The 16,886-nt window shown below is 32.7% G+C and overlaps 1 protein-coding gene across 1 annotated transcript in view; it reads right to left on the reverse strand.

Moving 5' to 3' along the window:
• The window catches only part of Dpp10 (Dipeptidyl peptidase 10), a 1,604,019-nt gene that overhangs the window by 615,744 nt on the left and 971,389 nt on the right, over window positions 1–16,886 (reverse strand). The window contains exon 19 of the mRNA XM_089594726.1: window positions 14,120–14,283. Coding sequence (XP_089450852.1) covers window positions 14,120–14,283 — 164 coding nt within the window. The remainder of the gene's footprint in view (window positions 1–14,119; window positions 14,284–16,886) is intronic.

The following is a 16,886-nucleotide window of genomic DNA, read 5'->3' on the forward strand; positions in this document are numbered from 1 at the left end:
ATTTTGCAATAAATTAAACAGGGTGAATGATTTCTTGATAACGTGAAGAATTCTTTAGCAATTTGCGTTAGTATAAGACTGACCGCATAAAGAGACCGACATAAGCTAGCCTAATGCAGATTTAGAGACCATCAAACCAGTTGGGTTGCCTTTTTTAATAAAGCCCTCAATAATTTGGGCATTGACAGTGGCGTCAAGTTGTAATTTGACTTAATCTTTATTCAGATAATTAAAATCAGAAAGCTGTTATCCTTTTAAATGGTCAAGATTTAAAGCTGAATACGACAAAGATAGTTGATGAGACGATACTTAATCAATTAAAAGAGCATCTACTTCGTGCGTTAAATCAGAGTGAAAATAGGGTTTAATTTAAAAACCAACCGAGTGCTTAGTGATAGCCAATACTTGACCTCTAACACCTAACAGTGAAAAATTTACCTATTTAAGAGGTAAGTTCAATAGTTGAGCAAGTGCCTTAGAAGCTAAGGACACTTGAGTGCAAAGATCAATGAGCGCTCTTACATAAACTCGTTGTTTTGACGGAGGAACTATTTGCACTCAAGCTGTCGCTAAAAGTACTAATTTTATTGAAATCGATCGTTGATTTGACAAGACAAATTGAGCAGATGTGCCTTTTTTGACATTGGGGTTTCACGAATCAATAGTGTTTTTCTTTTGCTCGTGGTGCATCAATGTGTGATGCTTTCGATGGCATGTACTACAAGTGCTAGTATTTTTGCACAATATAGTGGCATGACAGCCCAGATCACTAAAGCAGAGATTAGCTTTAAGCTAATTAATTCTCTTGTCTTGTCAAGATTTTGATTTAAATACCTAACAATTACAGATATTGTGATCTGAACTATTGCAGCGATGGCAAGGAACCTGTGATTTTAAGGCAGTTGTTTAATGAGCCATAGTAATAAGAGACAAATTGTTCTTTTTACTAGACTTAGCAGTTTGAGCCACAGAAGCTGACTTAGGTCAGGCCATATAAAACTCTAAAGTCATTCATTGTGCGTTTAAGACTTCTTTAAACTGTGCCAGTAAAGACGGTTCAGTGGTAGCACCTAAATGTTTCTGCCAATTTTCGGCCGTACTGAAATCAAATTAAATAGAAACTCCCCTGGTAAAGAAGTCTCCTGAATCATGTTCTTGTCTCTTCAGAGCTTCCAGTGCTGTGAACGGCCTTAAACTTCACTCATCAATGATTTAAGCTTGCTTACTTACTATTTCTCATAGGATTGGTATTTAGGACTTAATTAATGTAATAAGTCACGAGGTAACTTTTACTGTCGTAGTATTCATACAGGGTGTTCCAAGCCTAATCACAGTTATCAGTAGTTAGAGGCAAGTTTCTGATAATTTCAGCAGCTTCACCAGTTACCTGTGAACGAAGATAATGATGCTTGAAAATCAATGGTATCTCAGTTTTTTTGTGAACCAATCGACGAAAGACATCTTAGAATTTTTTTTTACCTGCTTAATCACTGCTGAAGTGGGGGACATGTATATTAGGTAAGGTTGATGCTGTAAAATTAATGATGCCAGCTCCAGGGGGAGTGGTCAATGTAAGGACCTCTGACTGTCTAAGGTGGCTAAGATGATCAATAAACTTACCATAATTGAAAAAATAGGAATCTTTCCCTTTGCTTAAGGCATCATTTTTGAAATAAACGTGATGTAAATCAATAGGAGTGAAATAAAGAATGCGCAAATTACTTTGCTAAAACTACTCGAAAGAGGCATTAAGTTGTTTTTTCCTTGCGATTGCTTGGCCTTACGACATTTTTGCTAAAGCTAATTTAAACCTCAACAAAATTCGTAAACTCCAAAAACGTATGACCAAATATTTAAGGTCAAACGTACAGTTTAAAATATTTCGAATTGGAGAATACCAGCCTTAGCCAGTAATCTAACAACCAAGAAGAGGTCCATCACTAGCTATAAATGTTCTCACGAGTCCTATAATTTTTTATGCAAATGTCCAATTTTATGAAATAAAATCAGTATTACACTGTTTAAATCATTGCCTGGATCCAAAAGTGTTGCTTATATTATATATTCTGTATGTGTATAATAAATTAAATGCACGGCTTTGTATACCATATACCTACATAATAAGAGACCCCAACGGGTAAACGTTGTGTTTACTAATTTACTGTCTTGTTTTCATTAATAATTAAAGTAGATTATCACTTGCAGTGTAATCTGAGCTAAATTTAATGTTAATTATATTAAAATATGAGGCCAACATTAAATTCTTTAATAAATTTTTACTTTTACGTATAAGAATATATAAACTGTACAGGATTAAGCATTAACTATAAAAACCGAGACAAATACTTAATTCCGAAGGAATGAAAAAAAAATAATAAAAGATGCAACTACTGTATGAATACTATAGTAATTATTTAACAGGAAGAAATGTATAATTCAAATAAGCAAGGTTCGCAAAGGTTCAAAAAAATAAAAAACACTTATTCATGGTAACGAGCAGCAGCAAGATCGTGGCACGCAGTGAAAGCAGCAACAATGACGTCGGTCTTGCAGCAGCGTCTGCAAAAATCGCGTTAACTGGTAGCGGTCAAGATGACGACAAAGGCTGCAACAATGGCTTCGACTTTTGGCAGCAGCAGCAGCAACAAATGGAGCATACGAGCCGCAAATATTTTTAAGGGTATAGCTGTATGTATACACAGCATGTATGCTTGCTCCTCTGCGCTGCACGTGGTAATGTTTAAGATAAATTTTCTCGTGTGTACGAGAAACGAGAAAGAAAATAGATAAGGAGCTGATTAGCCTAAAGAGTGTACGCAAGCGTACTAAATAAGAATGTACACAAAAGTGCTCATATAGATAAATGTTCTGTTAAAATATACAGCGGCGAACTTAAAAGTGCATGTGAGTGTACTAAGGCACTCCAACAGCAACTTTACTATGAGGGAGAAAGAACACGTGAATATGTTTAATATTCATACTGGGTGGTTAAAAGTAAACGCAAAAAAATAACGAAAGTTAAAGTGCATGTAAGCGTGCCAAGGTACCACAATAGCAACTACACTATAAGAGAGGGAAGACACGTTAATGTGCTTAATATTTATGCTGCGTATTTGAAATTTAACGTGGAAGCAAAGAAATAAGATTCTTACGACTAACCTCACTGTTAAAAGGGAAAGCTTGCAAATGTAAACATACGCAATTGAGACAAGGCTGCCAGTTCGTCACGTGGTTAAAGGCTAGAGCCAAAATAGCTACAATAGAGATTGACCCCTACGATCTGACTCTAAGGACCATGTTAAGAAATGTATCATTCAAATGAGAATGATGAGCTTACGTAAAAGCTCGCTGGAACCGTAGAAAGAAGGACGGAAAGTTTAAGGTGCAATTCACACATTAAATACCTGGGGCTTTCTTATGGATTAGAGAATACCAGCTTAAACTAGTATTCTAGCAAACAAGAGGAAGATGGGAGCATGAAGGTGCTATCCAATACAGCAATCAACCGCGACACACTCTTTTAAATAAAATACAAGTTCTACTTATTATTTTATGTTACTTTGGATCAATTTCAATGGTGACACACTAATTTTTCCTTACGCAGATTGAACAGTAATTAGAGCTATTAGCTTGATTGGAACAGATAGTATTTCTAATATTAACCCTTATAATAGCTTGAGTGCAGAGAAGCAGAGAGGGACGCTTTACCAGCCTAAAAAGCACAAGCGCTCTGAAGAGCAAGCTCATGGCTTCTCTCCGAATCAGCATGTTTGATTTACATGTACATGTAGTACACACACACACACACACACACACACACACACACACACACACACATATATATATATAGTAGGTGCGCGTGCTTGCTATACTTTAGTACATAGACGAGACAATCCCTGAGTCACATGGTAATTGATTAAAGCTTGTGTTCTCCTATAGGATTATGCTAATAAAAAACGTTTATACTTAAATGATATTATATAACATGGCCTTATGGGAAGGATTAAAAATCAATTTTATTGCTGTGAAAATATCTTTTTATTTTTAAGTTATGGAAAATAGTGATATAATGAGGTTAAATGGACTTTGAGTTCTTATTGAGCAATCGGAAAGAATTAAAAAAAAGTGGTCAAATGTCTGGGCTAGAAAGTTAGCGTATTTGTCTGGAAATATAATTTTTTTTTTAGGAATATAAGATGGTGCTGGAGTGCGTATGTATATATGTGTGCGTATACTATTTTTCACCTATTCCACCCCAGAAAAAATGGTTTTTGGTCCTGCAAAGTAAGACAAAAGTTCTTTCTTTCGGTGCCATATGGTAAAAATATTGTTGACGTCAATATTACGATTTTATCAGGCGTAAGAAATAAAAATCCAAATTTCAGCAAAAAACCACCATAATTTAAAAAATTTGTAATCCGGGTCTCCCGATACTGTAAATTTAACAATTGAGAAAATGCACTAACTTTTGTATAAATATAAAATTTTAATAAGCCCTCACTGCTTTGCTGCTATATAATATATTTTACAACTGATATGTCTTGCAAAACGTATCATTGGCATGAGATTATTCTACATTAATTTATGAAAATGCTCATAGGTATGATTATGTTATTTTTTACAACAGCCTGTGCATGCTCCAGACTAAAGTAAAAAATCGTATCAAGCTGAAAACGTCAATTAGCCCATTGCACTGACAGAACAAAGTCTGGACCTATTTACCTTTAACCTAAGCACACCATGTGCTAATCGATTTTTCATTAACCAAGTATTTAATATTTTATTACAGGCTTGTTCTTGGACCTTCCAAATATTTCGTGATATAAATATAGTATAAAAGAGTTAAATGATACTGATATATCCTCTACTAGCTAGTTTGTGCCTTTCTCAGGAAGTTTGAGTGGCACATGGTTGGTAGCATGAAACAACATAATAAGCTTTTGGTGGTGCAAAACTCAGTACAAAAACATTTTTCACTGCCCAGGAGCAGTATTCTAATATTGATTCCTCAAGTGGTCCACCTCTGTAAAAAAAATGCAATTTTATTTAAATAGTTTTATCATAATAGATAATACAACAATAACAAAAAATCCTAAGTAATGAACACTAAAAAAATTTTAAGATAAGTAAATCAACTATGTGTTGTGCATAATGTTGATTTGTTTTTGATGCTTGATCATGACAATCTATTTAAATGTCATCCACAACGGATTTGCGGAATAGTGCACCTCTTTGAAAAAATTATTTTTGATTGAGACTGTCTGTTAAGACTTTTATTAAAGAATATAAGGTTGACCAGTACGATTTTGTTTGAAGACAAAAAATTGTTATCCTTGCCAACTGAAGTAACGAGGTTTGGTTTATCCAATGTTGATGGTTTTTCTTACACAATTTAACATTCCTTAAATATACGTATGGTTTTCGGAAAAAATTGTACTAAATATGTATTTCAAGTCCCTTATTTTATTAGTTGTTTAACAAAGTAGTAAGAGAAACCAACTTACAGAGGATAGTCGTTTGGAAATTTTCTTGATAACTTGTCAGCTTAAATTATTTTCTGTTGAGTTAGAATATGTAGTCTAAAAAAAAAAAAAAAAAAAAACAATTCCATGTCAATTATTAAACTATTTTTACTCCTTCTTACTGCTTGCTTAACTGCAACAAAAATGTCCAAATGTATCCATCGTCACAATTTAGTTTTGCTGACTAAAAAGTAAAATACAATGCGGTAACAGCAATTCACATTATAATCACTGACAGCTAACATGTATGATTAAGGCGCAGATGACAGTGTTGGCGAAGAGAATCTTCGTATACTTCCACCACAATCAGAACTTTCCGTTGGAAAATTTCCGACAATCAGAGCAGAATTACAGCAGGAGTGTAGGGGAAGACTTATTTCTCCTGGGATTCCCGTATACTAAGACGTTCTCGGTCATTTAACAATAGGGCTCCCAAATCTTTTCAATTAATAACACAAGCATATATCAACCAATGACCCAGAACGCTTACAGGCAACTCTATAAAAGAATCAATTACGAACTAATAACACAAGCACCTAGCACCCAATGGGCCAGGGTGCATACTGGCCACTGTAATAAATAATTTACTCTTAAATAATAATACTAGTGACTATCACCCTACGATCCAGGGCTCTTGTTGGCCACTCTAATAAATAATTAAATCTTAAATAATAACACAAGTGCCCATCATCTAATAACCCAGGGCGCTTACTAGCCACTCTGATAAGTAATAAAATGTAAAATAATAACGCAATCAACTATTACCCGATGACCTGGAGTGCTTACTAGCCACTCTAATAAATAATTAAATCTCAAATAATAACGCAAGCAATTATCATCTAATGACTAGGAGTGCTTACTGTCCACTCTAGTAAGTAATAATATGTTAAACAATAACGCAAGTGCCGAACACTCGATAACCCGGAAGGCTCATGGGCCACTCCAATAAATAATTAAATATTAAATAATAACGCAAGTAACTATCACCGGATAACTCTGGACATTTACTGGTCTACTAGTAAATAAACTCATATTTAAGCCAAGAAAAAAGTTATATGATGGTAAGTACGGTTAGAAGGGTGCTATTAGCACGGCAAGCCATAAAGTAAGATTAAAATGAATATTTTATCCCAAGTGGAGAAATGATCTCAATGGTTTTAGACTGGAAGTATGACTATTACAACTTCTTTCTCTCAGCTTAATTTTGCAAGGTATATCTCGTGTAGATAAATAGTCATTTGATGAAATTAGCCAGACGTGTCTTATGTCAAGGTCTATTACAGGTTCTAAAATGTAGTTCTCATATACGTTGACTAAAGAGAACGATCTCAAACTAACTTAAAATTTCCTGCAGTTATTCTTGCAGGAAAGATGGCTAACAAAAAACTGTTTCTACAGGTAAAATTTTTTAGTTACTATAAGAACTTGTTTACAGTATTTTGTTTTATGCTCTAGCATAATCATTTTAAAGAATATCATTATCATTATTAAAATAAAAATGAAAAGAAGCGTGTACACAAATTGCAAATAACGAGAGTAAGCAAGAATGTTCTATATCTAATTGTAACTAGACCATCCATGGGTATTTATTTTCGAAGATTATGTAGAAAATTTAAGTGATGTAAGCAATCGCTGTGTTCTATTTTTTTGTGTAATTTACTGATTTGTATTATAAAGTTTTGTTGTTCTTGTGGCATCCCGTGTCATATACTTAATATTTATTACTTTAAAACACAGAGTTTTTTTTTTAAATTACAACAATAAATTGCTCAGCGATCTTGAACCATGAAGCAGTATACCTGATTCTGCAATCACGTGATATATAACTTACTTTTTTTGAAACAAGCTACCGTCGCAAAACTCAAACTCGCAACCTTAAACAATCTTATAAAACGCTTATCTTACGAGATCAATTCACACACGTACACCAAATAATATGATTATTCAACAACTTCAACGTTCTTTACTGTGGATGTACACAAGAAACATCATACATAATTTCAACAGCAACTTGTACTTTATGTAAAATCCGAGAAATCAGCAGCTTTAACTATCAATAACTGTGAAATTATTTCATCATGACTGTACTTGTGTCATTCAAGGGTAATTAAGTTAAGCTCTGATTGATCGCTTGGATCCCTAACTTGACGCGTCCTCCTTAAACGCAAGAGTATGAAAACTTCACGCACTTAACAATATTTGCCTTTTCTCTTTTATCAAGTGCTCCAAAGTAACTATAAAGGTTGGAGAGTGAGTTCTGTTGCGTCTTTCAAGCGGATGTAAGACTTTGTTCGGTGATTAAACTGTGAGAGAAAATCTTGAGCAAACCAAACCACTGTAAACTCACCTAAACAGTGAATCAAAGAGGAACAAGAAAGTAAGAACCATTGACTTGGGTTCCAAAGTTGAAAGCAGAAGCCTAATTATTGTCATCGCCATTAGTGCTTTCGAGTAGGATTAGGAACATCGTTGTGGTCAACCTTGTAAGATCTTGTAACCGTGTGACCGCAAGCAGCGGCTAACCAACGATCATAGAAGTAAGTTAATTCAAGGGAACTGTAGATTGTATAACATTGTAAATGTGAATCTGAAATATTGTTATTTATACGATTTGTAAAATTAACTATTTACTGTTCTTCTAAATTCATTAAATTGTCAGTTAAGACATAACTTGGTAGTTGATTAAATTAATTTTCTTAATTCAAAAACATTTGAATTACCAAATTATATAAAACATTTCAAGATCTTATAATTCTAATTGATTGACACATAACTCTTACCTTAATAAATAAATTGCATATCGAGGAAAAATAAAATAGGCACTGTATGACAAAGACCTTTACAAGGACGCGAGATAAAAAGACGAATAAGATACGTTCCTACCGTATGACGTAAGACATAAACTCTAACAGTAAGTCAACGCCAACTCAGCGTACACCACTCCATACAATACATATCGCTCAGTGAAACCTAACACCACAACGACGATTCCACGATTCCAAAGAAAAGTGTACTGTAAGTAAAAGCAAATAAGGCCTTTGGACCGATGACTGGTTCCTGACGAATAAAAATTTAATTTATTTGTTTGTATAACGAATCTACGAGTTCCGCTCTTCAGTTACAGAAATTTGGATATAACATTCTCATGCATCGTGAGCTTAGTCAGGTCCTCAGTATTCGATGTTAAATTTTTTATCGGTGGGGCCTCATTGAAGACATACGTCAATTTTTGTTTGAGTTTACTGAGAATTTGATCTTCTATTGTTTGAACTTGATTTCTTTTAAGTATCTTTGTTTTCTTTCACTATAAATTTTGTTAAATGCCTTGTATCCTTCGATGGCAAAGTAATGTTTTTTTTAAGGATACTGTATTTTTTTTGTGGCAACTGATCTTACAGTATTCCTTAACAAATCGTTACTTTTGTTTGTGTGGTGTGGTTTTGTAACATCTGTTACATCTGACATTTTTGTTAAAACTTAATATTTTCTAACTAAGGTAATTTACAATAGCCAAAGCTTGTTAAAATCAGTGCTGTGCTAAATTGATTTAGGTATTTCAATTTGTAGTGTTTTCAAGCGGGGTTGTTTATTTATTATGCGTATGTCCTGTTCCCCATCATTTCGTAGATGGCTAAATTATCTAAGAGTTAAAAATCATTTTTATACCTTAAATAAAGATTTTCTCTGGGATATTATATTCTATCTTGTTTTAATAATTTAAATGGATGGGCTACTTGGTGTATTGTATTTTCCGTGCTCTTCTAGAGTTGATGTTTCGCATATGGGTTTATTATGAAAAAAGTTTTCTCAGCTATTATATGGGTCTTCTGAGTAGCTTTTGTTAGCTTTCTGACTGACAGTCAATAAGTTTGTTCCAATTTGTTTTTCTCTTTCTGAAAAAACTACCTTCTCTGGCATTGCATTCTCGTAAATAGGTGAGCTGGGTGTATGGATATTAGTTTTTTTGCTGTCGAATCTCTGTTTTTTGGAAAATCATAAAAAATTAACAATTCGACATAACAGCACGTTCAAGAAAAAAAAAATTAGCCTTTACGACAAAGAAGCCCATCTGCATTAGCTCTTAAGACACAAAAACTCAACAGCAAAAAAATTATGGACCATTCGCCCAGCGAGCCTATTTTTGAGAATACACTCTAAAAAAATGTGGCGTTCTCTTAAATAGAAAAGCAAACCCAAAGAGACTAGTCAGTAACGAAACTTGTAAAAACCTACAACAAGGTATTTATAATGACCAAAAAAATACCCTAACTTCAAAAGACACTTAAGTTCTGAAAGTACATGAAAAATCTGATACTATAGAACACTCGCCCTGTTGAATCACTAAAAAAAAGAAAAAAACGAATTTTTTTTAATAGAAAAATACTTTGCATCTTGAGGAATAGTATCTCTATTTGTTGTGTTTATAGATAGCTATTTTATAATGTAATCTCAACCAACTTCTGCAAATAAAATAACTATGCTCATCGTTTTAAAAGATATGCCAATGAGATTCTCGAGAAATAAAAAATTGTTAAAATTCTACGTACTTGAATCAGACCATTTGTCACAGGCTTTTAAACATGTAGCTATGGTGAACACATGAAAGTTAGTGCTTATAATAATCAAGCACTCAAAGGTATTTTTTTTAATTAGTTAAGAAAAACAGACTATTTCGGAGAAAAATACGTAAGTTCTGCATATATCTTAGTAGAAAATACTTCAAAAAGCAAATGAAAGAATGATAGGAGTATGGTGTAAGAATTGTTACCTCGCATTGTCATATAGATTAGTCTTACAGAAAAAATTAAACAGGGACATATCAGTATAACAATAAAATTATTGTACTTTTTGTAAACACCTATACACTGAGAAAGAAGTGGAAGCGGTGATGTACCAGCAGTGGTGAGGTTATGCTCTCATAGTTGTAGCGCGTATGTAGCGCCACTTACGGTACAACAGGTATTCCACACTCGAAGGATCGCTTGTATCCTGCATGAGTGGGAGCTGTGACGTCTCACTGGGTGGACAAAATCGCACCGTCAGTGAAATAGCCACATAGGAGACAGTTACAGTCTCGCCAAGAGAGATTGTGTATGCACCGCAAGGGGGGCTCTAGTCTTTCGCTGTGGAACAGCAGCTGCCTCACTCGAGTGGAGATAAGTAGCCCTACTGTTTGGTAAAGCAGAGCTCCTTTGAAAGAGTTCTGCTCTCCCACTTCTTTCTCAGTGTAGCTGTATGGATGAGCTGCATGAATTGTGTAAGTAACCTTATCATTAATTTAGGTAACACTCTTTGTCCAGTGCATGGGAGAATGGAGCAATACGAAGCATAACTGTGGTCCAACTTTAAATGCGTGTAACTTCTGTTCTGATACAGATACCCTTTAGAACACTAATTTCGTCAAAACACTGTTATAACTTTTCAACAAACTCGTACGTGCATTAGTGTTAAAAGTTTTAAGAATGCTAAAAAAAGTACCATGCATATCTTGTATGATCTATTTTTCTGTTACTAAAACTTTCTACGATTTACAAAAATTATATACACCACTTTTGAAGCATTATTAAATTAAGTAGTTCTACGGTTATCTTATAATTACCATTTATGAGCACCATACAGATGCTGTGGTAGTTACTTCTACTATTTTAATACAATTATTTAATATATGAATTTCAATTATACGTATGATCAGTTGTATCGATGACTTTGATGCTTAAAGTTTTGAGTGTTTTAGACACATGTTGTACAGAGTAATAAGGGTAAATTAATGGTGTTAAAGATACACAACTTTTGTGTATATACAATTTTCTCCTTAGTAGATATCTTCTTTATTAAAGTTATATCTTTCTTAGTAATAACGTATCTTACAGACTATTTATTCTTATTCACCCACTGCTGTATTGGACTAATCAAATAACTCAAAATTACGTTATGACAACAACAGCAGCAGTTTGTTTTGTTGCGTGTTATGAAAAGTTTCATACAAAGCGAATATCCATATTTTCTGTAACTATACATAACTAAAATCACCTAAATAAGCAGTTTTAAGCAATAACTCAATCTCTGTGCCTCACATGAACCATCTCCCTCCTTTCGACCCCCACACAAAATTAAGTGTATCTAGATTAATATTATTGTATGTGAGCCACTTTTTTGTAGTTTAGGTGTCGGATCTTTGCCCAATTTGATGATATTAGTGAACTTATTTAAATTTTGGAAAACGAGTCTTATTTTATGATTGGAAAAAATTGAGTGAAGAATCTTCCTAAGGTCAGGGACATACGGAAGAACAGCGAAAGGGGTAACACGATGCAAATCGTCGGTAGGTGGAACTACTAGTTGCCTCATAGCATGATTTAGGTAGTTACTTTTACTGATTCTATTGATGATACTGATTCTTGCTTTGATGTATTTTTCTACAAAGTGTGGAGGGTAGCAGTTTGCGGCCAAGAGAAATCTCGCTTGATTGATGTTGTCATATCTAAGTTTTGGATGTGGAAGTTTGAAGCATTTGTCACTAAGAGAAAATATTATGGCTATTTTTTGTGAAACACGATTATGGGAAAAATAATTGAGAAGTCTGCCAGAAGCAGAAGGCTTCCTGTACAAATTTAATTCGCATATAGAGTCTGGAATACGTGTAATAATTATATCAACAAAAGGAATGGACCTATTGACCTCATGGTCTACTGTAAATTGTATGAAAGAGTTCAACTTATTAAAAATTTGAAGATTCGTATTAACACTGTAGGAACGAACAACTAAAAAGCAGTCGTCCACATATCTTCTGTACAACAAACAAAATTCACTGCACTTTGGTAAAAAAGATTTCTCCAAAGATTCCAGAATAATTTCCGCAATCCAAGGGGAAGTGCAACCTCCTATAGGGGTGCCACAAATTTGTTAGTATATGTGTTGATTAAAAACAAAATAATTAGAATTAATAAGATAGTCCAGACCATAAAGAAACTCCCTCCTGTCAATGTGCAATCTATCTAGTATGTGTCCCAGTTTCTACCCTACACTTTTTTTAATAAGGGAAAAGGGCAAGTTAGAGTACAAGTAAACAATATCACAAGAAAACAAAGTATAGTTATTAGGAATAACAAGATCTCCCAAAACTGATTTTATATCATATGAATTTTTTAGAGAGTATAGAGACTTCTTCCAAAATTTATCAAAGAAAGCAGAGAACCGTTTGTTAAGTGTGTATGTGGGGGAACCAATGGAAGAGACAATGATTCGCACAGGCAACCCTACCTAATAAACCTTGACCAAAACCATAGGTTTTTGCTAAATTGCAACCACTAAGGTAGTCACGGTTTGGTTCACGAATTTTGGTGCTCTCAAAAACACCTCTGCTAGACCAAAGTTGAACCAATTTTTTTGTGGAATTGATGAGCCTATTGAGATGATTAGTCCTCCCGTTGCAATCCTGTTTTTGGTAATAATTATCATCGTTAAGAGAAGCTTCAACCTTGGTAATTTATTCAGATCTGTGAATGACGACTGTGACGTCACCTTTGTCAGCTCTGGTGACAAGGAGGTCCCTGTGCTTACTAAGAAATGTTTTAGTTGCCGAGAGGTGAATGGCGATTGTTTTGTCAAAGTATGTGGTTCTGTTTGTATTATTACTATTCCTTTTTTTTATGGCAGAGATAAAGGTTTGTCTAATTTTTTTGGATGAATCTATATTAATCTTATCAAAAGTTAAAGAGCTCTCTAATGGCTTAAAAAGCTTAATAATCATGTTTATGTCAAAGTTATATACAAAATTAAATTTTGGGCCAAGTTTTAATATAAAACTAACTGAGTCTGGAAGTGTTATATTAGTTGAATTTTTACAAAATTGCTATGTTTTTCACTGTAAGAATCGTTGAAAGCTTAAAATTTTTCTTTTTACTCGTTAACCGGGTTAAAGGCATGAGAGTAATTAGAGTTATTTTCGATAGTACGACAGCCAGAGATTAAAATTAAACGTGTTCATTTACTGTCAAGAGAGTTGCGAAAATGGGAGCATTTTTTGCAATAGGTTTTGTTTGAGAAATGTATAAGAGCTTCTAAAAATTTTTGGCCAAAGTTTTTCGCAATTTTTTGTTTACAAGAAAGTAATTCGTATTTAACAACATAAATATATCTATGAGAATCTTCAATTTCTATGTTGAGTAGTTTTCTTTTTGTGTGAAAGATATTAGAGTAATGTTCATTCTTGGATTAAACAGTTTCAAAAAAAAAACTATGGAAGTAACGCATGCTATTATTTATATGGTTTGGAAAAAGGTCGTAATATCTGCATCTTAATAGGAATGAATTGTGTAGTCTCTCTTGTGACAATTCTTGGTTGAGAGATAAAAGTAACTTACATAAATCGAAATGATAATTATCGATGGTGACTCTAAGTTGAATACAGAATTGTGGTAGGAAATCTTTTAATACACATTATTAATATCATAAAAGTTATGAAATGTGCACCTAACACTGTACGATTTCCATATCACCGAGTTCAATCACTCACTAGTGAAAAGTTTCACTTCTGCCAGAGGTCCTGAGACCCACATCTGGTTTTTTTCATTTACTTTTATCAATATGATACTTACTTTTAAAATTGTGTTATTCTGCAGCAGAATATGAAAACGAGGTACAGGTAGTGAAGCTTTAAAAACAGACACACTTGGTATAGTTGGCCCAAGACATTGTAATATAAAATATTCTAAGCGTGGAGAGAACATTGCATCAAAATACTGACATTTTTCTTCTTGGGCTAAAAAAAAGATTTATATAATTAAAACGTAAGGTTGCAACTCAGATAAAAATTTGCATCATGTTTACTAAAAATTTTTTGATAATCGTGATAAAAAAAAAAAAAAAATCAGCTGTAATTCAGTACTATGTGACTACACAATAACATACTCTCCAGATGTGTCTACTTCTGTTTGTCAAACTTATGTAGCTTATTAATACATATGTAGCTTGGCTATACATATTTAATTAAAAAACTTTTATTTTGCATAAAATAATCATTCAATTATCATACAAGTTCTATTGGCAATATATGGAAAAGACAGGGTATAGGGTGACTAAAAATTGTAAAGCTACGTATTTTGGGTCCCCTGGAAAAAGACAAAGTATATTTAGTCCACAGGAGTTATTTCATTTATAATGGCAAATTAAAATAATTCCAGACAGATAACTTTGAAAAGATAGTCGTTTTAAAAAGTGAATAACAAAACCCTGAAGTTCCTTGAAAGTAAATAACAAAATATATTCTTCAAAAGTTGTCTTAAACTTTAAAAAACACAAAATATTTAGATTTTTTTTTAATTTTACAAGGGCATGTTAAAAAATACTTTGTTCATTAATGCTGATTACGATATATTTTAGAACCAGCCTCCTTGAGTCCAAGGTAATTAAGTTTCCTTAACTATTTATTTGAATGATTTCGAAAAAAAATTTTCAAACTTGAAAAAATTTTAATCATTTTTGACTTTGGAAAGAAAAACACATGCATGCATTGTTAATTTCAACTTACAAAAAATTTTTGTGAACAAAAAATTTACTAGTTTTTGAGATACTCTGTTCATCTATTAAAAAGGCCTAAGATGTTAAATTAATAGTTAAACTAATATCATGATCACAACTAGTTAATCGAGGGCTCACGTTTTTTATCATAAGTCTATTTCATAAGTCTATTAATACCGTAATAATTTTTATTAATCTTAAACTTTCAAATGGCATTAACATTATGAAAACTTTTACGGACTCTGTTAATCCGCAATAATTCAACAACAAATAAACGTGTTATCATGCAACTTTTATATTTTAATTACTAGTTATTTTCTACGAATTAACGGAAAAAATTTTCGAGGGCAAACTGAGATAATATTTTTAGTTGCTTAATGCATCAAATATTTATTGTTCAAAATTTATGGCTGTAATTAACGTATAACGTTTGTTTACATCTTTCCAAAACTTACAACTTTGTTAATTGATAAAATTTCACTAACAAAGAATTACCCACATGAAAATAGTGCAGTGTGAAGAAAGTAATGATTACTGAGAATATGATAATTTCATTAGTTCTAGAGGCAGATTTGTAATCGATCAAACAACGTAAAAAATGCAATAAAGTTAAAAAATTTTTGAATCTCTTGTACTATCAATCCGATTATATCAGTTTTTTTTCAGTTTTGAGTAACAAACGATAATAACGAAAACCTAGTTACAATTTGGACATACAAAAAAATGATTGTCACGAACAATTAAAACTTTTGAAATAGTCTTTTAATTCTTTAATTAGGTTATCATACACTTAAAGTACTAAAACCACGTATTTAACGTGTTCAAACGTTGAAATGCATAAATATCTCACATTGAGTGAAAATTAAATTTCTAACATGCCCACGTTTTATCTAGATAGCATCAGAATATTAAGTTGAACAGTTGAACTAATCAAATCTCAATTTATCCAAGTATTTTTTATGTTTTTGACACAGAAATGTTATTATCTCTATTTAATGCAATATTTTATGTTCATCTATCTTGATACATTTTGATATCCAACTGATATCTTAATTTGCAGCACTATTGCAATCATCATCACTGCACGTACTATCAGTAATTGTTATCAGTGGCTCGTGTTCTATGTCTCAATAAATTTAGCCATGACACTCCACAGACAAGTGTAAGCACCTTAAGCTGTGTTCATGGTCCCCGTAGCATTTTTTCTGGAACTTCTTGAATTTAATTGATTCATGACAATTATTGGCTTATTATCTCAATATACTGCTCTGATTAAATGTTGTCATTTCCGTTCCGTACCTCAAATATAAGAAAAAGATCAAAGTATAATGGAAGGTACCAGAGGTAGAAAGTTATTTTGGCTCTTTCGCATGTTGAAATCATTTAATCAATAACAAATTAGCCTTCAAACTTAAAAATTTACTATAATCTCCATAATAAGTAATTATTTATTATGATATTTTATCCAAGTATATCATCCTTTTAAAGTGGACGCATTAATCACTTTAAAAAATTATTTCTGCTTGTACATGTTCCAAAGCTTTTTTTTTCCTTCAACTTCTAGAAAAAAAATAGTTATCTTAATACAAAAAAAAACATGACAATACATTCATTTGTTCCTAAATTATTATCAAAAAACGGTGTGAAATGGAATGATACGGCAACAACAGATTTATAAAATTGACGGTCTGAAAAAAAAGTGAGCCCTGGATAGGCTTGTGAAAACTTTAATAGCTTTATTATAAGTTTGAGATTTAGGACCTTCTCAAGAAACAAATAAAATACCTTGAAAAATAATAAATATTACAAAAAAGTTTTTTTTGTAAGTTAAATGGTAATGAGACT

Source organism: Copidosoma floridanum, unplaced genomic scaffold (genome assembly GCF_036245765.1).
Source record: "Copidosoma floridanum isolate Cflo_tuat_1 unplaced genomic scaffold, Cflo_Japanese_pri ptg000021l, whole genome shotgun sequence".
Taxonomy (NCBI): domain Eukaryota; kingdom Metazoa; phylum Arthropoda; class Insecta; order Hymenoptera; family Encyrtidae; genus Copidosoma; species Copidosoma floridanum.